Source organism: Cucurbita moschata, unplaced genomic scaffold (assembly GCF_002738365.1).
Source record: "Cucurbita moschata cultivar Rifu unplaced genomic scaffold, Cmos_1.0 Cmo_Scf00022, whole genome shotgun sequence".
Taxonomy (NCBI): Eukaryota; Viridiplantae; Streptophyta; class Magnoliopsida; order Cucurbitales; family Cucurbitaceae; genus Cucurbita; species Cucurbita moschata.
In genome coordinates, this window is record NW_019268538.1 from 1,323,915 (window position 1) to 1,346,034 (window position 22,120).

At 35.3% G+C, this 22,120-nt stretch overlaps 3 protein-coding genes and 12 non-coding genes across 17 annotated transcripts in view; 13 read left to right on the plus strand and 2 right to left on the minus strand.

The window, feature by feature from the left end:
* Positions 1-3,788: 3,788 nt before the first annotated feature.
* On the plus strand, positions 3,789-8,211 carry LOC111459780 (S-type anion channel SLAH2-like). 2 transcript variants are annotated; one of them, XM_023102836.1, is made up of 6 exons: positions 3,789-4,927; positions 5,307-5,475; positions 5,707-6,195; positions 6,495-7,265; positions 7,438-7,469; positions 7,557-8,211. In XM_023102836.1, the coding sequence occupies exons 2-6, from the start codon at positions 5,323-5,325 to the stop codon at positions 7,954-7,956; spliced, it is 1,845 nt and encodes a 614-aa protein (XP_022958604.1). In that variant the 5' UTR covers positions 3,789-4,927; positions 5,307-5,322; the 3' UTR covers positions 7,957-8,211. The 2 variants fall into 2 exon arrangements, with proteins under 2 accessions (XP_022958604.1, XP_022958603.1); XM_023102835.1 differs by having other exon boundaries at positions 3,790-4,955.
* An 818-nt stretch (positions 8,212-9,029) lies between these two features.
* TRNAF-GAA lies at positions 9,030-9,102 on the plus strand. The gene has a single exon. It is a non-coding gene; the product is annotated as a tRNA-Phe (tRNA).
* A 102-nt stretch (positions 9,103-9,204) lies between these two features.
* Positions 9,205-9,277, plus strand: TRNAF-GAA. The gene has a single exon. It is a non-coding gene; the product is annotated as a tRNA-Phe (tRNA).
* Positions 9,278-9,381: 104 nt separating this feature from the next.
* Positions 9,382-9,454, plus strand: TRNAF-GAA. The gene has a single exon. It is a non-coding gene; the product is annotated as a tRNA-Phe (tRNA).
* A 104-nt stretch (positions 9,455-9,558) lies between these two features.
* On the plus strand, positions 9,559-9,631 carry TRNAF-GAA. The gene has a single exon. It is a non-coding gene; the product is annotated as a tRNA-Phe (tRNA).
* Positions 9,632-9,733: 102 nt separating this feature from the next.
* TRNAF-GAA lies at positions 9,734-9,806 on the plus strand. Its single transcript has one exon. It is a non-coding gene; the product is annotated as a tRNA-Phe (tRNA).
* A 104-nt stretch (positions 9,807-9,910) lies between these two features.
* On the plus strand, positions 9,911-9,983 carry TRNAF-GAA. Its single transcript has one exon. It is a non-coding gene; the product is annotated as a tRNA-Phe (tRNA).
* Positions 9,984-10,087: 104 nt separating this feature from the next.
* Positions 10,088-10,160, plus strand: TRNAF-GAA. Its single transcript has one exon. It is a non-coding gene; the product is annotated as a tRNA-Phe (tRNA).
* A 104-nt stretch (positions 10,161-10,264) lies between these two features.
* On the plus strand, positions 10,265-10,337 carry TRNAF-GAA. The gene has a single exon. It is a non-coding gene; the product is annotated as a tRNA-Phe (tRNA).
* Positions 10,338-10,441: 104 nt separating this feature from the next.
* Positions 10,442-10,514, plus strand: TRNAF-GAA. Its single transcript has one exon. It is a non-coding gene; the product is annotated as a tRNA-Phe (tRNA).
* A 104-nt stretch (positions 10,515-10,618) lies between these two features.
* On the plus strand, positions 10,619-10,691 carry TRNAF-GAA. The gene has a single exon. It is a non-coding gene; the product is annotated as a tRNA-Phe (tRNA).
* Positions 10,692-10,794: 103 nt separating this feature from the next.
* TRNAF-GAA lies at positions 10,795-10,867 on the plus strand. Its single transcript has one exon. It is a non-coding gene; the product is annotated as a tRNA-Phe (tRNA).
* Positions 10,868-10,969: 102 nt separating this feature from the next.
* TRNAF-GAA lies at positions 10,970-11,042 on the plus strand. Its single transcript has one exon. It is a non-coding gene; the product is annotated as a tRNA-Phe (tRNA).
* Positions 11,043-11,741: 699 nt separating this feature from the next.
* On the minus strand, positions 11,742-12,924 carry LOC111459584 (probable membrane-associated kinase regulator 6). The gene is made up of 3 exons (XM_023102567.1): positions 12,552-12,924; positions 12,187-12,469; positions 11,742-12,061 (listed from the first exon to the last, which is right to left on the minus strand). Exons 1-3 carry the CDS (start codon positions 12,834-12,836, stop codon positions 12,054-12,056), a joined length of 576 nt encoding a protein of 191 aa, XP_022958335.1. The 5' UTR covers positions 12,837-12,924; the 3' UTR covers positions 11,742-12,053.
* Positions 12,925-13,290: 366 nt separating this feature from the next.
* LOC111459227 overlaps positions 13,291-22,120 on the minus strand; it is a 43,595-nt gene continuing 34,765 nt past the window's right edge. The window contains exons 1-4 of one of the 2 annotated variants that reach the window (XM_023102022.1): positions 16,989-17,461; positions 16,657-16,812; positions 14,336-14,401; positions 13,291-14,030 (exon numbers count right to left, since the gene is read on the minus strand). In XM_023102022.1, the coding sequence (XP_022957790.1) occupies positions 13,362-14,030; positions 14,336-14,401; positions 16,657-16,812; positions 16,989-17,150 (1,053 nt within the window). In that variant the 5' untranslated portion in view covers positions 17,151-17,461 and the 3' untranslated portion in view covers positions 13,291-13,361. Of the gene's footprint in view, positions 14,031-14,335; positions 14,402-16,656; positions 16,813-16,988; positions 17,462-22,120 lie in introns of those variants that run through there. The other variant, XM_023102023.1, reaches the window with a different exon arrangement.

The following is a 22,120-nucleotide window of genomic DNA, read 5'->3' on the forward strand; positions in this document are numbered from 1 at the left end:
TTTTTTTTTTTTTTTTTTTTTTTTTGGGTTACACGTAATGGCCACTATACTTTTCACCCTATATTTAATTATTTTATTACGAGTCATATCGATAAATATTTATATATAATTAAAAAAAAAAACCCCACAATAAAAAGCTGCTTTAAAACCACCATTTTTAAATTTTCTTTTTTCTTTTCTTGGATTTAATTGGGAAAAAATTATCCCACAAATGGTTTGCGTTTAAAGTGGCCAATAGTCAGAAAAATAAATAAATAAATTATTAATTAATTAAAATCTTACCTTTTTATTTAAAATTTTTAATTATTTAGTAATTTCTTTTTTCAACTTTTTGGAGATTGAATAAAGAACCCAAAAGATCTAACTCACCTTTCCTGTTTAAGGACAAAGAAAGGTATCTTGGAAAAGATTCACCCCACTCCCGGAATATTCCCACACCCAATATACCTATACATTTAGGGTCCCGTCAATCTCTCTAACTTTAATATTGTTCCCTAAGTCGCTCAATCAATAAAAACATATATATATTTTCAACAAAATATTTATATATATCCGAGTCACGAAAAATACTAAAATTTGAGTACTAGCGGCGTCTAAATCGCTACTGTATTATTTCTTCTTGGTTACGATTGATTTTATTAATAAAAAAAAGCATATTTTAAAAAATTGATAGGGTTGAATTGGAGAAGGTGTGGCCTAGACAACTCGAGTAGTGTCGGTTGAAAATGTATAGCGCAAAAGCCGATAATAATATACAAGAGAAGTCGTTTCTTTTCTGTCTTTTTCCATTCCATCTGCCTTTTTTCTTTTTTTGATTTGGTATGAATGGCTAGGAACATAACATAACATCCATGATCTTCTACGGCTTTTGTCATGGCCTTGACCAAATTGTTTTGCTTTACACGCAAGAGAGAGATTCGCAAAGGGGCCACCTTTAATGTTTGTTTCTCTATCGTTTTCTTTCACGTTCATAGTCGATCGTTTGATCGAGAAAATTTTCAACTCTGTTTGTAGTTTGTATCGTTCGATTAATCGAACTTTAGGAATGTATCCACTTGTTTGTAGATTTATTGAAAAGGAGTAACGAGGAAAAGAAAAATAGTTTAGAATAAGTATTCTTTTTGTAACGCTTCATGCCCGTGATTTGAATCAAAATTTGGTGTGAGATCTCACATCGGTTGGAGAGGGGAACGAAATATTTCCTACGAGGGTGTGAAAATTTCTCTCTAACAAACGCGTGTGAGGCTAATGATGATATATAATGGACCAAAATGGACAATATTTGCTAACGGTGTGTCCGTGGGGACACTGGCCTTTAAGGGAGTGGATTGTGAGATTCCACGTTGGTTGGAGAGAAGAACAAAACATTCCTTATAAGGGTATGGAAACCTCTCCCTAGCAGAGACATTTTAAAACCGTAAATCCGACGACAATATACAACGGGTCAAAGTGGACAATGTTTATTAGTAGTGGACTTGGAATCTTACATTTAGAATCAAGATCAAATAATTAATTGTCTCGACATTCCTATGCATCTATATGGCATGATTACGTCGCATGATTACGTCTATCTATCATCTTTAATTGTTTTCAAAATTTTTCAGAAGGTCAACCGACATAGAAATACTCTAAGCTAACCACGCTTAACTTGAAAGTTCGTACAAGAACTACCGAAAAATGAAAGAAATTAAGATGCACGTTATTAGAATAAATAATAATTTTATTTTTATTTTTAAATAAAGGCACGTGGTAAAAAAAAAATAAATAAATAAAGCAGCTCCCCTTCGTTCATTATGAGAGAGAAAAGTTGAGGGAAAGTAAGTAGGCGATGGTGGAACACGTGTATTACAAGTTGCTGACGTCACTCTTTGGTGAAATTACATATTCTTGTTAATTAGTTCAAAAGAGAGTGCAACTTGGCAACCATTAATTCCACTAATTAACACACACATCATTAATGCAACTAATCTCATATTTCCACTTTTAATCACTAATTAACTTTTTTTTTTTTTTTTTCCTTTTACTATCCAATTCTATCTCTCGTACACACTCGTGATAATGATTCGATTCATTAATTTTAATTTAGTTACTATATCATACGTTCATATTATAATTAAAGATTCTACTATACTCTTAACTAACGAGGTCCACCGAACTTGAATTTTGTATTATAAAAACAGTTTAAGTGAGAGACGATAATTAATTTTAATTAGATTGAATAAATTAATAACATAAAAGGGATGGATAAGGTTAGAGTAATTAATGAAAAGCACCCATTTCTTCCCCACCTTCTCAATTTTCTAATAATGGAACTAACTCATAGGTTCCAAATGAGGGTTTTTCAATTTCATTAATTAAGAAAAACATGTCAATTTAATTTAATTTAATTTAATTGTTTATTGAATCTTTGCCTACTTTTCTTGGTCATGATGTGTGTATTGATTATTTATATGTACATAGTGCTTCCTTTTCTTTTCTTTTTAAATAAATAAATAAAAAATTATATAGACACGGGTTAAGATCGTGAGGCTGACGGCGACGCATAACATGCTCAAACTAATAATATTTGCTAGTGGTAGATTTGAGTTATTGCAAATAGTATTAGAGCTACGATGTGGCAATGAAGACGTTGGACTCTTTTGAAAGGATGCTTTATTTTTGTTAATTACTTATTAAAAAAAAAGTAGCATAAAGTTATAAACACATACTAAACTAAATAAATAAATTAATATATGATTTTGAAGTATATTAAAATAAAATGAGGCTGAAAAGGGAAGATATTGGAATCCATTTGGAGATTCTTTGGGGTTTTCAAAAATTTTGTTCACAAAAGTTTGATGAACCATTGGCTGCAACTCCCTAGTGGGGGATATAATTCTTTATTGCTTCTGGTTTCATTTTCAACTTTTGTGTATAATCTAACCAATAATTTATGTTAATTAGGACAATAAAATAAGCTTTTAACCCGAGCAACCATAGTCGAGTTTCATTTGATTCGTAGATCTCAACTTTAAAATGTTTCATTGACAGACTAGCTAATATTTTCCAATATATGGATGAAAATGGTCTATTGACACTTCATAGATTATCTCCAAATTTTTTAAATGTGGTACGGACATTAAAGATAATTTTAAACTTCTTAAAAAAAAATTTAAAGACCATTTATTACAATTTCCCCTATTTTATCAAATATATATTGCATATGGGTAGACTTGGGCCCATGGGCCTTGTGGCTTGTATTTGGGCCTTCTTCAAACTACTTTAGAAACGGAAATTACTATCTAATTTGTATTATCTTACCTCCCTATTCTAGTAAATTATTTACCTCAAAGTTTTTACCATGGATGGACCAAAAGTCAATATCCACTAGAACTAAATACAAAAACAAGCCGCCCGTGAGGTCGAGGCCTGAATTGATCTTAATCAACACGACGGTTCAAATATGCTAATAGAGATGTGCAAGGTGGAAACAGAAAAATCTTTTTCATTATTGTCTCGACCCTATTTCATTTTCTATTATTATAAAATTTTCATATATTTTTACAAAGACGTGAGTAGGGATTCAGTATGCATGCGTAATATGTTCATAGACAAAAATATAATATAAAATTTACACACATGATTTCTGAATTTTTTTTAACATAATGTTAGATACAAAGTGAGTGATTAAAAATATAGATATGAATTTAAGCCGCCAACGATTGAAGTAGGAAGGGATTAGAGCAGCAATATTAAATGCTTAATCCTCTGTTCATCGCAGTTTCAGCAACGCCGATAGCGACATTCCAAAAGCGACTTTCAAGTTTTCTTCTCCCATAAACTGTATATGTTTTTTTAATTTCTGTCCTGTTTAGATCAACCCTTTACGAAAATATCATATCTTATCTCTTTAGCCGTATGTGGGTCTCGCTCTCAGGATCGAACCATCACCGCCACAATTATGCTTCTACCTACTCCATCATAATCTTCTCGTCTGATGCTTAATGTTCTTACATCTGGACTTTCAATTGATTTTTCCCATTTATTACTCTCTCGTTCTTCCCCTTGCGATTTTATTATTATTTGACTTCCTTCGACGGTGACTTCCTCTGGGGTTCTCCCCAATTTTCAATAGGGTTTTCAGGACACATTTTGTTGTTTTAAATCCTTTTTGGCACAGCTGTCTGCAATAAATTATATGTATAACGAAGATCTAATTTCAAACCAATGAATCACGACCAACTGTTGTCATTGTTTGGATTAGCACAACTTTTTTTTTCCGCGAATTTTGTTTGTTTTGACATGGGGTTTCTATTTTATATCCACAATTCATGGACTTTGTTCCATAGCTTTGAAAAACGACTAGTTTTTAATAAACCCTTTACTTTATCTGAGATTGGGTTAACGCTTCCTTCAATAGATTGCATTGTAGTTGTTGATCTGTTATTATTAGATTACAGTTTTCTATCATATTAGTTTGTGTTCATTGGTTCCTGTAGCTTTCTGTTAAGTCAAACAAGCCAATTGGTAGCAACCAAGTTGAAAAAGATGTGCAATGAAGATATGACAAGACATTCAAGCGTGTGTTCACTTTGGACAAGAGGGATAGAATCCTACTTTTTAGCTGGAATAGTTTTGTCGTGGATGTTTTGTCTTTTGCTAAGAACTAAGGTCGTGTCAGTCTTAATAAGCAGCTGTAATTATCTTTAAGACATCCATTTGTGGTAGTTTTATAAGTACGTCTATCTTTCTTGTCTATAAATATGTGATATTTTCTGTTTCTGAAAGACGTGTCTTAGTTGTTCTGGTTTGTCCCTCTGAGTTCCCACGGAGGCTCCCCAATTCTGGAGGGACACAGAATTCTGTTCTTCATAAATCCCAAATCTGAGATTTCTTGAAGAGAAAGTGACAAAAATTGCTTGATTGGAGGGCCACAGACAGGAAACTAGGAACATTCTTCTTCTCCGTCTGTTCTGGTTTGTGTTCTTTTCCCTTCATTTGGTTTAAAAGGATGGTTCTAAAACATGTTTCATGTTGATTTTCTATATGCATTCTTGATCTTGATGCAAATTAAACATTGATCTAGTTTAGCTGTTTGAATTTTGTCTTAGTGTGGCATCTTTTATAGATCTTGCTGTTTAAGATCAGAAGCTTTTCATTTTCAAAATTTTCCAAGGATTTTAAGAATGTTCTTAGAAATAGAATGGTTATCAAATGGCCCCATTCAATTTGCTGCTTATGATTTTCTTTAATCAAGTTATGGTTCATAGTGTTCTTATCTTCCTACAAGTTTTAGTTCCCGAAATCATGGTTTCTATGACTTCTAGGTGCTGGCACTTCGTCATGGAAAACGGAACATATCAAGAATATAAGCCCGAGGAGTTGTCTGAGGTTCCATCATTAATCAAACACATATCATCAATTGAAGTGGTTCCCTTTGATGGGATTGAAGAGGGTAGCCTTCCAAATAATCATTCCCCCTCTACCCTGCCTACTGTAAGTTCTTACACAAATCATGTGTATTTATTTTAGTGAAGTATTGGTTATGGAACAAATGATTTTGAGATTGTATTAGCGTGTTCATCGTCTAGATTTGACGTAAGCGAGACGTTCTTGTTGTTGATTGTCTTCTGCTTTAGATGACTTGGAATACTTAGAATTCTGGGAGAAAAACATGTATCATGGTGGTCAGGTGAATAATGGACTTCTTTTTTCCATAAAAAACAGGGAAATACATTATCACCTGCTGAGCAAAGTGATGATGAACTTCAGTTCATTAACCATCAAAGAAAGCCTTCTGTTTCTATCAGTATGCCACCCTCCCCTGTGGGAGTTCACTTACAGACTTCAAAACGAGTTCTATTCGGTGGCGAACAGATACTAAACAATGAAGCCTTGGGTCCTGCTGCTGGGGCCAAACCACAGAAAGCTGCAAAGTTTCACTCTCAGCCAATTCCGAGGGGTTCTACGTTTGACGTGTCGAGGAACACGAATGCTGCACATCACCCTAGTATGAGAAGATTGAAGGACAAAAGATTTGATTCCTTCAAAACATGGTCTGGAAAACTTGAAAGGCAATTAACTCTACTTAGTGGAAAGTCAGCAAGACAAACTAGGCCAGAGGAAATTGAAGTGCAAAGAGAAGGAATCGAGAATAACATACCGGTTCACCGTTACTTCGATGCATTGGAAGGTCCAGAGCTGGAAACTCTAAGGGTATGTACTCCTATTCTCAAGTTCTTAACTCATGCTAATGTATCATATATCAATATCTTCATGTCTGAACAATAGAATGACTAGTAAACATTTGGTGCTCTAGCATCCTGCTAAAATCAATTTGGTTTGTATATTTATCTGGTTACCACTAGTTCAAAGCCTTGCATTTCGAAGGCGAAAATGGATCTTCCCATCAGATGAAGAGTTAGTGGGAGTTTGGTATGACTTTCGGAATACGAAAAGACGTTCTTAACCGATTAGAAATAATTTTGAACAATTTGTTTTCCATTTTTAAACAGGCTTCAGAGGAAATACTGCTTCCAGAAGACAGGACATGGCCTTTTCTACTCCGATTTCCTATCTCATCGTTCGGTATCTGTCTTGGTGTTAGTAGCCAAGCAATCATGTGGAAAACACTGGCCACTTCAGTCTCCACGAAGTTTCTTCATTTGAGCTTGAAAATAAATCTCATTTTATGGATAATTTCCATTGCACTTATAGTCACAATTGCTTCCGTTTACCTTCTGAAAATGCTTCTGTACTTCGAAGCAGTTCGTCGTGAATACTACCACCCTATTCGTGTCAACTTCTTCTTTGCACCGTTGATATCTCTCTTGTTCTTAGCAATTGGTGTTCCTCCGTCAGTTACCACTAACCTGCATCCAGCAATTTGGTATGTTCTCATGGCTCCATTTCTATGCCTTGAGCTTAAGATTTATGGGCAATGGATGTCAGGAGGCCAACGCAGATTGTCAAAAGTGGCTAATCCTACAAACCATCTTTCCGTTGTGGGGAATTTTGTGGGGGCTTTGTTGGGAGCCTCAATGGGACTAAAGGAAGGGCCCGTATTCTTCTTTGCTATTGGAATGGCTCACTATTTGGTCCTTTTTGTAACTCTCTACCAGAGACTACCAACCAATGAGACACTCCCGAAGGAACTGCATCCAGTGTTCTTTCTTTTCATAGCAGCACCAAGTGTTGCATCCATGGCATGGGCAAAAATTCAAGGTTCCTTCGACAACGCTTCACGAATCATTTACTTTATTGCCCTGTTCCTCTACTTCTCACTGGTTAGTCTCTATACAGCTCATTTATTGTATTTCAGCCTTTGTTTACTAGTTGTTTTATGGGTCAAGATTAAGGCATTTTGATTCATGGTGACCTGAAAAACTTTGCTGTTCTTTCTTCATGGTTCTGTTGATCGCTTCGTTGAACGTGTTACAATTCCATGATTCTTTTCAGGTTGTTCGAGTCAACTTTTTCCGGGGCTTTAAGTACGACACAACTTTCTTTCTTCTCTTGAAACTTTTACATTCTTTACAAGTTAGTTATCTCAATAGCATTTTGTTTTGAATCAATAGGTTCTCGCTGGCCTGGTGGGCATATACTTTTCCCATGACTGGTGCTGCAATTGCAACTATAAAATACTCAACTGAAGTTACAAATACAGTAACACAAGTTCTGTCTGTTGTACTCTCTGCCACTGCTGTAATCATAGTGACAGCTCTCCTTGCATCAACGATCATCCACGCCTTTGTGCTTCGTGACCTCTTTCCTAACGACATCGCTATTGCCATTAGCAACAGAAAGCCGAAACCACAATGGAACTGGTTGCATCATCTAAAACAAGGAAGTTCAGAAGCTCAAGACATTGAAAACTTCTTGAAGTTTTCAAACTCAGATAACAAGGATTTAGAAGCATCTCAAGGACCACCAACCCTCGTAGGCCAAGACACAAACCTCCAACCGTCAAACGAATAGCTCTGCTGACCACCACCCTCAGCAGGCAGAGACATGAACGTCCAACCATCAAGTTATTAGCTCCACTGCTCTCAGGCTCACCCCGGTATAAAAACCACCGATCGAACATAGGAAGAAATTGATTTTGTAGTTTGAATGGCTCCAATGAAACAGATTTTGTTAGAAATATATTATGATTTGTGTATGAATATCTATGATGTGCTTGATTTCCTGTTCATGTGAGATGAATAAAGGAACTATGTTGAAGTATCCGAAGTCATGGGGTTTTCTAATTTTCAGCTGTGCTACTGGCAGTAGTAAGACAGTGAGAACCTTAGCCACTCAAATGAAACATTTGATGTTGGATTGTCTGTCTTGTTCTCTGCCTTGAAAAGTTGTAAGGGTTATCCATTCGTTTGGAGTTTTGAGCTGACAGAAGAATTGGAGCGTCACAGTGATGTGCTCTGCTTATGCCTACAGTGACTGGCAAAGTGGTGTGGAGCAATGGAAGCTTCGGTCCCCACAGTAATGGAAACAATTTCTTGTGAACCAGAAAATTCCAATGGAAAGAAAACAGATATGCATTGTTATCAGAATCTGGCTTTTCTCCCAACACACTTTGTCCTTGTCTCCCTATCCTGGAATGTCCTACTCCTACTCTTACCCGAGCTTTTCGATTAACCAATCCCCTAATTTTAAGGGTATCTCTATCTTAGATAGAAGTAGAGTCGGGGATCACTAATTAGTTGAATGAGCCTATGTCTCTGGTCTATCATTGTAGAGTCAGGGATCACTAATTAGTTGAATGAGCCTATGTCTCTGGTCTATCTGGTCTATCATTGTTGGGTTGATGGTTTGATGTTAAGTCCCATTTAGTAATGTTTTGCATAATGCTCGTTAATAAGATTTGATTGGATTGGTAGGTGCTACCAATTCTTGTATGTTGAAACTTTTTTAGTATACCTGTTCATGGATGTAGAGGCTAAATTAAAGCATGTTTGAAATAAGTTATAGTAATGTTTGCATAATACTATTTTATTTTCAAACACATTTTTGTTGAAACTCAAATATACGAAAGTTGAAGCTATAAATTCGCGGGGATAGCTCAGTTGGGAGAGCGTCAGACTGAAGATCTGAAGGTTACGTGTTCGATCCACGTTCACCGCATTCAAAGTGAAATTTGAAAGTTTAAATCAAAATTTATTTTATTTTCAAACACATTTTTATCTCGTTGAAACCCAAATATACGAAAGTTGAAGCTATAAATTAGCGGGGATAGCTCAGTTGGGAGAGCGTCAGACTGAAGATCTGAAGGTCACGTGTTCGATCCACGTTCACCGCATTCAAAGTGAAATTTGAGAAAGTTTAAATCAAAATTTATTTTATTTTCAAACACATTTTTGTCTCGTTGAAACCCAAATATACGAAAGTTGAAGCTATAAATTAGCGGGGATAGCTTAGTTGGGAGAGCGTCAGACTGAAGATCTGAAGGTCACGTGTTCGATCCACGTTCACCGCATTCAAAGTGAAATTTGAGAAAGTTTAAATCAAAATTTATTTTATTTTCAAACACATTTTTGTCTCGTTGAAACCCAAATATACGAAAGTTGAAGCTATAAATTAGCGGGGATAGCTCAGTTGGGAGAGCGTCAGACTGAAGATTTGAAGGTCACGTGTTCGATCCACATTCACCGCAGTCAAAGTGAAATTTGAAGTTTTAAATCAAAATTTATTTTATTTTCAAACACATTTTTGTCTCGTTGAAACCCAAATATACGAAAGTTGAAGCTATAAATTAGCGGGGATAGCTCAGTTGGGAGAGCGTCAGACTGAAGATCTGAAGGTCACGTGTTCGATCCACGTTCACCGCATTCAAAGTGAAATTTGAGAAAGTTTAAATCAAAATTTATTTTATTTTCAAACACATTTTTGTCTCGTTGAAACACAAATATACGAAAGTTGAAGCTATAAATTAGCGGGGATAGCTCAGTTGGGAGAGCGTCAGACTGAAGATCTGAAGGTCACGTGTTCGATCCACGTTCACCGCATTCAAAGTGAAATTTGAGAAAGTTTAAATCAAAATTTATTTTATTTTCAAACACATTTTTGTCTCGTTGAAACCCAAATATACGAAAGTTGAAGCTATAAATTAGCGGGGATAGCTCAGTTGGGAGAGCGTCAGACTGAAGATCTGAAGGTCACGTGTTTGATCCACGTTCACCGCATTCAAAGTGAAATTTGAGAAAGTTTAAATCAAAATTTATTTTATTTTCAAACACATTTTTGTCTCGTTGAAACCCAAATATACGAAAGTTGAAGCTATAAATTAGCGGGGATAGCTCAGTTGGGAGAGCGTCAGACTGAAGATCTGAAGGTCACGTGTTCGATCCACGTTCACCGCATTCAAAGTGAAATTTGAGAAAGTTTAAATCAAAATTTATTTTATTTTCAAACACATTTTTGTCTCGTTGAAACCCAAATATACGAAAGTTGAAGCTATAAATTAGCGGGGATAGCTCAGTTGGGAGAGCGTCAGACTGAAGATCTGAAGGTCACGTGTTCGATCCACGTTCACCGCATTCAAAGTGAAATTTGAGAAACTTTAAATCAAAATTTATTTTATTTTCAAACACATTTTTGTCTCGTTGAAACCCAAATATACGAAAGTTGAAGCTATAAATTAGCGGGGATAGCTCAGTTGGGAGAGCGTCAGACTGAAGATCTGAAGGTCACGTGTTCGATCCACGTTCACCGCATTCAAAGTGAAATTTGAAAGTTTAAATCAAATTTTATTTTATTTTTCAAACACATTTTTGTCTCGTTGAAACCCAAATATACGAAAGTTGAAGCTATAAATTAGCGGGGATAGCTCAGTTGGGAGAGCGTCAGACTGAAGATCTGAAGGTCACGTGTTCGATCCACGTTCACCGCATTCAAAGTGAAATTTGAAAGTTTAAATCAAAATTTATTTTATTTTCAAACACATTTTTGTCTCGTTGAAACCCAAATATACGAAAGTTGAAGTTATAAATTAGCGGGGATAGCTCAGTTGGGAGAGCGTCAGACTGAAGATCTGAAGGTCACGTGTTCGATCCACGTTCACCGCATTCAATGTGAAACTTAGAAGCCTAAAATTTGAAAGTTTTAAATCAAAATTTATTTCATTTTCAAACACATTTTTGTCTCGTTGGAACCCCAAAATACAAATGTTGAAGCTATAAATTAGTAGGGATAGCTCAATTGGGAGAGTGTTAGACTGAGGATCTGAAGATCACGTGTTCGATCCATGCTCATTGCATCCAATGTGAAAGTTGAAAGCTTAAATCAAAATTTATTTTATTTTCAAACACATTTTTGTCTCGTAGGTTGCTTTTTAATTTGGTCTCTTATATTATTCTATCATCCTCCTTCCTATCATTCTCCTCGCACTCAAGGAACCATGGGGCACTCCATATGAAGCAAGCAAGTCTTGGAGATGAAACCTCCTCCAAGAGGTCGAACCAAGGACCTACGGAAGTCTGGGCTACCCCTTCCCCATGGCCATCACAACAATGTCTTGAGGAGTCATCTTTCAAACTAAGTGTCTTGAAGGAGACGAATGAAGCTACGAGACTAGAAAGTAAAGTAACTCTACGTTTGAATATCTCATAACTTACTATCTTGTCAAATACATTTCTCTTCCGACCGTGAGGGTCATAACTCAAAAATGTTAAAACACAAGGGACTAAAGTGAAATTTGTTAAACATCAAGGACCAAATTGAGAATATAATAAAAGAAGTGGAGCTAGAGAGATTTGGATGGAATGTTTAGAAGTCAAAATCAAGAGAGAGCCTTCATTGTTTGATTGTATTTATGACACAAAAGTTTGAAATAGGAGAAGTGTGGGTGTGATCCAACACCAAAAAAGGAGAAAGGGACAGATTTTCTCTCTTCAATTTATGGTTTGTGTTCCACAAAGGAATAAAGACAACCAATATTTAATATCAATGCTCACAATTTTCCCTTCCTCTTTACTCACAAACACAAAAAACATCACCATTCAAACAAAACAGATAATCAACAACTCTACTGCCCCCTATGTTCATCATGTTCATCATGCTCATCATCTTCATGATCTTCATTTCCCTGATGAACACAAACAGTTTCGAATCGACCCGTTTCGATATATCAGCTTTGATTCATCCAACATATGGAAACTAATTAGGATTAAAGTTCACATTTTTAAAGCTAATGAGAAGTAAAGAACGCACCTATGGACCTTTTGCAGTGGAGAACTGCATCATAAATTGAGCTCTCAGAATCACAAGATCTTCTCCACTGATGGGTTTCTCTTGAAATTGGGCGGCTAGATCCTCCGTGGAACAATTTCTCCACTTTCCCTTGAATTCTTCTGTAAATTGGCCTCAAAAGGTTCAAATATTTCTCAAAAACCTTCCTTGATAGTCTCCGGCACGAGTTTCTCAACGAACACGACGACTCCGGTTTTGCCAGTGGCTCGACGATGGGTGAAGCAGCGGCACTCGCCGTGTACGCCTGAAAGATTAGGAGAATGCAAAAAAGATTTGAGCTTTACATGTTTTTTGTAATATAAATTGATTTAGAAGAGAGGGCTTACAGGGAGGAGGTAGCCATTAGAGATGAGCTGATCAGCGTGGACGAGAGGTAGACACGGGGACGGGGACGGGGACGGAGCGGGGAAGTTGAAGTCGTGAGAAGGGCGAGAGGAGGAGGAGGAGAAGAATCTCTTGGAGGGTGGCATTGTGGGATCCATCTCAATGAAGGAAGCTTCATCAAGAGAGGTTCTGAAGGAATTAGGACGGCTTTCAAAGGATGATCTGATGTTCACCAACCACCTGTATGAGAAGCTTTCTATGGACAGTGGCTGAGAAGAAGCTTCCATGGCTGCGGAAGAGGAGGGAGAAAGAAGGAGAAGGAGAAGGCTTTGTCAGCCTTCTGCTATATGGGAAAGATGGGATACAATACTGATCATGTCTATATTTATATATGAATGGTCGTGATTTGATTTTGGATTTCACCTAAAAAGTCTCGTAACAATAGAAATAATTGTCTTCGCTTATACCGCTGTGATATTTTTCTTCATCTCAACCCGATTTTAGTTATTCAAATTTGTCTTATATATATAATCAGATTTTTTCAAAATATGTAGTAGATAATAAAAACAGATTTATCATTGATAAAAGCAATTTTGAATATTGTGTAAAAGAAGTAAGATTAATAATAATTACAATTGTCTTTTTATAAAAGAAAATATGTATTAATATAAATTAAATTACTCTTGGGAAATTTTCATGTTAAAATATGAAAAATTTGCTAAGGTGGGCTACACATTTTGATTTTTGTGTAGTGGAACCAAACAAAATATAAAATTTAATAAAATCAAAATTTACAGTTAAATTAGCAGCATTTACCTCATAAGATCTAAGAATACAAAGGCATTCCAAAGGCTATGCAACAACATTGATGGTAGAAGGTTCCTTGTCCTTGCAAATACAGTACCCATCACCATCCCAAGCAGTATCAGAGGTAGCATCTTCTGCATATTGAAATGTGCTAGAGCAAAGGCAACTGAACTCACCAAAATAGAGCACCATACCGGCATATATTTCGTCAGCGACGGTAGAAGGAACCCTCGGAACACGATCTCCTCCCAGATGGGGGCACACACGGACACGACCACTGCATAGAGTGCCATTGCCACTGGGTCTCTAGCAACGATTGATTGCTCGACACTCGAGACGGTAACCGGGGCTGATGGAAGGATGGGCAACAAGTTTAGATTCACCTGTGAAAGACGGTTAATGAGTGGAAACATAAGGCAGCCTAAGCCAACATCGAATTGCCAATTCCCTTCAAAGTGGAATTTGAACCAGCCGGGAGGAAGGGGATGGAATCTTGAGAGGCAGCGGTGCAGAATCGCCATCCCAGTAAGCCCTTCGACCACATCTGTTAGAAGGCTGTACAAGGCTTGCCCTCTGTACGTCATGAATTCCTTTCTGTATCCTGCTGTATGGGCTATTATTGGAATTATCCATGATCCGATTACCCAGAATGATGCAACCCAGAGAAGCATGACCTACACCACCAGATAACTCTTCTTTAATTCATTTCATTGCACACGACTTGCTAGTCCAAATATCAATTTCCTATAGGGCTCACTTTGGCCAACAAGCATACTTGACAAATATATATAAGAGCCGAACTCGATGTTTCATCTTAATGCCTACAAATGTGTAATGATACTAAGATAAACAGCCATATTAAATTATATCACTGGTGAAATTTCAGCTGCTTGTCATGAGAACATCACACATCATATATTACTTATACAAGAGAAATAAATCACGAAACAGTTCCAAATACAGAAAACAAGGGCATCACCTGAACAATGGTTTTGACTGTCCATGGAACAACCCATGGCTTTGCAACAAATATTGGTTCAATGACCTGAGATAGATATAAAAATTAAATTATTGAAGGCAGTAAGTTTTTTGATAACATGGTGAGAGTCACTAAATCAAATAGATAGAAAAGTAATCAACTAGAATAATTTGCAAAGGAAAGAAAGGTTCTATGAAAAAGACGAGATGCACAAGATTTAGTAAGGTATAAAGTGAATAAATCCCAACGACGGCACCGTGGGTGTACAATTGATTAGAAAGTTTTCAGTCGTGGCAATGTTAGAGGAGAAAAACTGCCAAAACGCCTCCAAGGATCGGTCTTTCACAACAACAGCAACAAGTAAGAAGAAAAACCCCTCCAACCTCAGTTTGAACAGGACAGCAACAATTAGGAAAATGAACTCTCTTGAGGCTCCTATGAAAAACAAAGAAGGAACTGATAAAGCTAATTTGGCCGTGGACTTTCTTATTTTCCAAGGCCTTCAGGATTCTAAAAAGTAGAAGACAGAATCCGGCAACAAGAATCAAAGATAAGTTTTGCTTTGTTGTTTGACGCCATTCAAATGGGATACTCAAAAGAAAAGTGTTAAGCAAATTAGTCCGTACAAATTCCTGTTTTGAAGAATAAACATGGATTTCATTGATGAATGAAATATACAAAAGGGGAGGAAAAAACTCCCAAGCCACACAAGGTGGATTACAAAAAACATCTCCATCTAGAAACAAGAGTAGTAAAGCTGTAATCATTAAAAGGATGATGCCATTTAAACCAGTATAAAGTAGTCAAAAGAGCCAAGTCTAAAAACATCGTACAAATTCCTTTGTTCCCCCTTTTTCTGATAGGTGGCAACATATCAATGACAAATTGTAAAATTGAACTTAAGATGCTAAGAAAATAAATGATAGTAACATGACATTCTAATCAATAATAGGTGGTAAGATACCATTTAACAGAATAAACGATAAATGAGATGTTACTTTTTCCATCAATATTTTGATAGATAGTAACTAGATGATATTTAGGTAAACTGAATGGCAAAAGAAAGCCAGAGAAGGCTTCTTGAAATAAAAGCTTGGAGGAAATGGTTGCTTGCTTTGTTGTTTGACGCCACTCAAAGGTAAAAATCACAAGAAAACTGCAAGGCAGATAAGGTTGTGCAATGTGCAAATTTGTTTGGCCCTTATTATTCTGATAGGTTACATAACAAATCAATGTTAGTTGGTAATTTGAAACGTGGAAAATAAAGAATGAAAAGGAAGAGAGGGTTTGTCCAAGTGAGCACTTGTGTGAATCTCCATAGAATTATCTTCACAAAGGCAAATTGCAAGTACAAAAACTGCCCCTTGCTAGAGGCATTCATTATAGCCAATGGCTTGGAGTGCAAAATACCACAACTCAGCCATTGCCATAGGCTATCACTTGGTTTTCATTTCATAAATTCTCCTAAGAACTATAAAAGAACTTAAAAGCAAATATTCTCCTCTACATTTCCACGATGATGATGGTAACAACAAAAATTATTGTTCTTGTAAATTTCAAGAAGCCATTTACATGTAGGCATGTCCAAAGAAAGTACATTTTTCTAACAAAGAAAAAAGGTCACTACAATCAAACAATTTACAAGATGAAACAAAGCTGGGAATCAACCAACCAATGGTAATTTAAATCCAAGTGATAAATCTACAAAATACTACAAAAAATCAAGTGAGGTTAAGACAAACTTTTTGAATGCTATTACTATAGAGAATAAAATAGACAAGTTGTTGCTGTTGAACGTGATGTATAGTAAAATAGAATATCTTCAACATTAAACTGTTAAAGAAAATCTGGAAAGAACAAAATGTTACCAAACTAAAATAAAGAATACAAAATAACTCAAAAGAGCCATATCCAACATATGCATCAGCCTGTTTTCTTGGCCATGTTATTTAGTCGACTGTTTTGACTATTATAGCTTATTTCCAAGTTTGAACAACTAAATGAAATGCTGAAGTAGTTAATATATCTTATCAGATGTCCACAAAGGGACTAAAGTAGTTAAAGTATGAACTTACTGAGAATGAGTATACTTGGTCCTTATTTTATTACTTTTGGAGACACAGTAATCTTATTTACACCATCCAATTTTCTTTCATCAAGTTTTATATTTCCTATTTCATCCATACATAACATAAACACATATACTTCATTCCGGGATTTAATAAACAGGATACAGAGCTACCATTTAGGAGAGACAAGAAATAAAATCCTCTAAAATTGAAGAGTATAAAGACATTCAAATGATGTGAACATATATTTACCTTGTATAAACTAGACACCCAATCTTTCTTTGTCTCATTGGATTGGCTGACTTCGGGGGTTGCCACCAGATCTTCTGCCAATTTTTCTTCCGCAGGCTTGGACTCAATATTTTCCGGTGAGGACTCTTCACGCCGAAAGCACAGAATCTCCCATTTCTTCAAAGCAAAAACAATTCGATGGAGAAGAAGGAATAACCCTCCAGTGAAAATTCTAGTAAACCAATTTCACGATTCAATGGAAAAGAATCATATTCGAACTGAACTACCACTTGAATTAATGTAATGGAAACCAAAAATCCTCGTTTCTGGTGGGAGAGAGAGAAAGAGCTTACATTTCTACGGCGTCGGGAGAGAGTACTGACGCAGTGGATGTTTGAATTGAGAGGAAAACAGGGGAGCAGAGGCTTTAAATGAACCCTAATCGAAAACCTAGAATTGGAAGGAGCAAAACGAAAGGAGAAAGAATGGCAACAAGGATTTGTTGCAGCCGACATTGGTGAAGCGCCGGATCAATCAGAATCCGAAAATAGCGAAGGAACCGATTACGCATGGACGGAACAGAACAATGCAATTAAAAAAAAAAAAAAAAAAAAACCCTAAAATCCGGAAGTAGCAACTAGTCTCCCCCTGTCTTAAGCTCCTTCTGCAGGTGGAGAGAAGTGGGAAGGACAACGACGGCGACGAAAGGCGATAACAAGTTGAGCACCGAAGCTTCATCAACGAGCGCGTGGTTCGATTGAAATCGTCGGTAGAAACCAAATCAGGCGTGTACTCGAACACAAACCCCTAATTCTACGTGATTGCCTAATTTCTTCCTCTTTATTTAATTTAATTTTTTTTTATTTTTTATTTTTTTTTATTGTTTCAACTTCCAATTTTACTTTAAATTTGGTTAATACATTATTACCCTTCAAATTTTAGAATTTTATTTTAATGTACGGCCTACTTTGGTAATTATAAATGAAATATGACACTTAATTAATTTTAAAAATTGCCTTAATTAACAGAAATTAAAAATTAGTTAAAATTCAGGAATAAATGTGTAAAATTTTGAAAAAACTAAAAAATAAAGTTATAAGTTTTGTAGTAATCCAATAAAGATTAAATTTAAAATTTAGAGGTAAAAATGTAACTATTTAAAATTTAAAAATTAAATAAAAACTATGTTCAAGAGCATAAAATATATATTTTTCCCTCAACTTTAATAACAAAATTATTTAAAGGAATTTTATAATTCTAATTTCTAAGTAATGTTATTTAATTTAAGGAAAAACAAAAAAGAAGGCAAATGACTTCTCCTTTTGGGTTGCTGTAGAAGCGCCCCATTTCTTCTTTTCGATCTTTCTCTTTCGAATCAAATAAAAGAACGTGAGCCCCACGTGCATGGTTCATAATACGTGGTCACGTAATTGTCCTTGGATTGACTTTTGGCCTTTAGATTGGCATGGTTCACAACACGTGGCATTGACTAAGGCCACCTAATCATTGGTTGGATTGGCTTTTGACCTTTGTATTGGCATGGTTCATATGCTTCCTTGCTCGTAAATATTTTAGTTTAATTTATTTGTCAAGCAATCCAAATAATTGTTGAAATTATTCAAATTAACATATATAAAGATAGGTTCATAATATTAAAGTTAAGCCCATCATCATTTACATTCGTTTGAGCTATTTTTTAATATTTTAGGGATTTAATTCATATCAATTTTAAAAAATGGATAGATCTTAATTAAAAAAAAAAATTATAAGCTATTATTTTTTAATTTAAATGTTTGTAACTTTTTGTATTTAAAATGGATATAAAATGGATGGACAAAAACATCTATATATGATATAAGAGGGAGCCATTTAAATATTCTCAATCTCCGTACCCTCGATTTAAATATTACGTTTATTAAATAAGTAAATAAATACATTTTAGAATTTATATTGTGGGTATATATATATATATATATATATATATATATTTTTTTTTTTTTTTTTTTTTTAATTGAGAGTGGTTTTATTTATTAAAATGTTTAATTAATTAAATTAATAATTTATTTGGAAAAAACATATTAAAAAATATAAGGTAAAATTGACTGTTACCCAAATCATGAGATGAGGGATTTGGAGTGTCGTGCTGAAAATCAACAACAAAGGGTCCGTTCCTACGAGAGTAGAGCCAATTACACGACTATGGGTTACATGGCCTGGCTGCGCTTCTTCTACTCTGCTGTCTCCTCCCCTGCTTCCTCCACCCTCCACTGTGTTCATTGGCCCATGGTTTTGGGTCTCACTCTTTCCTTCTCATTCCTCTACTTCTTCATCTTGCTGCCGCCTTTCATTAAATTGTACTGGACTCACAACCTGCTCGACATAATGTGCACGGAACATGCTGATATCTATCAACTGATCTTGAACGCCAGGAGCCAACATGTATTGAGGATTGTTGGGAATGAGTTCCACATCGACTAATTTAGGGAATGATTATGTGTTTATAAGTAAAGGAATACAATGATCTCCATTGTTACAAGGCCTTTTGGAAAGCCCAAAATAAAATCATGAGAGTTTATGCTCAAAGTGGACAATATTCTCTCATCATGGAAAGTCAAGATTCATAATATGGTATCAAAGTCACGCCTTAAAATTCGCCATGACAATAGAATCCTCAAATATCGAACAAAGATTGTGAGCCTCGAAAGTGTAGTAAAAAAAAATTGTGAGCCTTAAATTGCATGGGAGGTGGTCGAAGAAGGTTTCGAAGAACCGAAAGATACCACGGGTTATACAGCGGTTGCGATCAAAGGATAAGGCGTTCCGAGTTGTTGACGAGTCGAGCTTTGATGGCACAAAAACAAGGCGTTAAAAGAGTTGCCACTACACATGTTGGTGCAACTACTTCAAAAGAAGCGTGGGTGTGGAGAAGATTTTGAGATCATTAACCAACAACTTTGAGAATGTTGTATGCCCGATAGAAGAGTCAAAGAACCTAGCGACATTTACGGTCGACGAGCTCGCACACTTCAAACCAAGACGTCAATCAAAGATGAAAAGGCGCTCTACGGCCGATCAATTTATTCCAACATTCAGTGCTACAAATGTCACAAATTTGATCAATTTATTCCAACATTCAGTGCTACAAATGTCACAAATTTGATCAATTTATTCCAACATTCAGTGCTACAAATGTCACAAATTTGATCACTATGCGAATGATTGTAACTCCAACAAATGTTACAATTGTGGTAGAGTGGCGAATTTTGCAAAAGGTAGAAGACCCAACAAATGAATGTCTTCTCTTGATGGCTCAAAATTTGATCACTATGCAAATGATTGTAACCACCGATGGGATCGAGTTCAATGTCAGGTTCCACCGGGTCAGGGCGCTTCACAATGATTCATTCACCAGTGGGGAGATCAAAGTCTACACATGCGCCATCGCCTTTGCTCTGCTTGCTGTTACTGCTTCTGAACTCTAATCAATGCGCTTCACAATGATTCATTCACCGGGTCAGGGCGCTTGCTGTTGCTGTTACATGCACCATATTCTAAGAAGCAGCTTCCTATGGTATGGGATGGTTCCCTATTGATGAATCAAATTACTCGAAAGAAAGTAATTTCCCGGCTATTTATTAGACAAAGAAAGATTATTTGATTTAAAAAGAAGGGCGGGGGAATGGTTTGGCTCGGTTAACAATTGAGCAAATAGGGTCAAGCACCACGACCAGCATGATTGTTTGTATTTCATTTTCTTCTTCCAAGTCAAGCCCTTCTTAGAAAGTACTCGCTGAGTTACTTACGGAATCTCAAATCTCTCTCAACGCCGAGAATTTGTTATGTTTCCAGGTCGATCAGAGGTTTGGCTTGCTTCTCCCCCACCTTTTAGCGTTATGGCCCCATGAAAAAAGAAAGAAACCCAAAAGAAAAATGAAAGAAGAGAAATTAGGCCATCTTTCCTGAGAGAGGCCGTCTTCTCTCAGGCTAGCAGTTTGATACTTCTAGTCGACTGCTCTATAACGGGCTTCCCCGTTCCCTGGGGCTCTGCTTGCACCTCAAAGCATAATCCGATCTAAAATGAACTAGCTTGGCCGGCCCTGGGACAATCAAAAGAATGAAACTAGTCCTCGCTCTTGCTGCGGGTGTGGATGAGGACTTTTTCATTCTCAAGGAAATAAAAAGGAGTGAACCTTAATCTAAAGCCGACTAGAGGAATAGACCAATCGAAGAATTGGCCTGGAAAGGATTATTAACTGAACCGTTTTTTGAGAATGTCAATAAATTTCAAAATCCATTTCGTATCCAGTAGCGACAACCGTCTTTTTGATTGGTACTACAGTAGCCCTTTAGTTGCCATTTCTTGTTAAGATGTGAAAGCGCCTCTCTTTATAAGAAAGTTGGGTTCCAAGGTGTGAAGTGAGAGAGAAAACTAGCTCAAAATTGAATTTTTAATAAACCACTTTTTAAAATATTCTCACGCGTTAGAAGTTAAAGTCACACACGTGTAAGCATAAAAAATAAAAAACTAAATTTTGTCTTTTTTTTTTTAATTGGCTGAGGATTCCATTTTTATGGTTATTTAAAAGATTGAATAAATCAAATAGTATATTAAATTTAAAAATGGAAAGATGTATTAACTCCTTTTAATTAATTTTTTTATAAATCAATATTTATTAATTTAAAACATACTAAATCAATTAAATTAAAGAACTACGAGGACTAAGTTTATAAACAAAAAAAAAAGAAAGAGGTTCAGCTTTTTACTGTGTAATAATTGGTTGATTGTTCCAATTCAAAGAAAAAATATTTCATTTTTTATTAGAATGGAAAGTTCTAATTTAAAAATGGAAATGGCTTCAATTATTTTTAAAATATTCCATAACTCTAATTTACTAAATAAAAATTCCACAATCCAAATATTTTATTAATTTCAAGTTTTTTCATTAAAAACCCAATAATAGAGACACATCTAAAATATTTTTAAATATTTTAGTTTTAGATTTATTAAATATAAAATCCAATAAAATTTAAAATTTATTTGCATACTAAATAAAATAAATTATATAACATTTTACTTGATATTCGAAAAAAAAAATATAATAAATATTTATTTATGTTAGGTACTGTCCTTTTTCGTAAAAAGGATAGTATCTAAGATTCCCTTATTATATATTCTTTTTTTTTAAATGGAGCTATTATATGTCGGCGGGTATCCACTTTATTAGTCATATATATATGAGACATGATATTTTCAAACCTACTATATTAATTATATCCACTTTATTAGTCATATATATATGAGATATGATATTTTCAAACCTACTATATTAATTATAAAGTGCATATAATATATACAAACATGTGAGAAAAATTATATGTGAAAATTCATTAATTTTTTTTTTTTTTTTCACTGCAACTTTAATGTCATTCTTAAAAAAAAAAAAAAAAAAAAAAAAAAAAAAAAAAAAAAAAAAAAAAAAAAAAA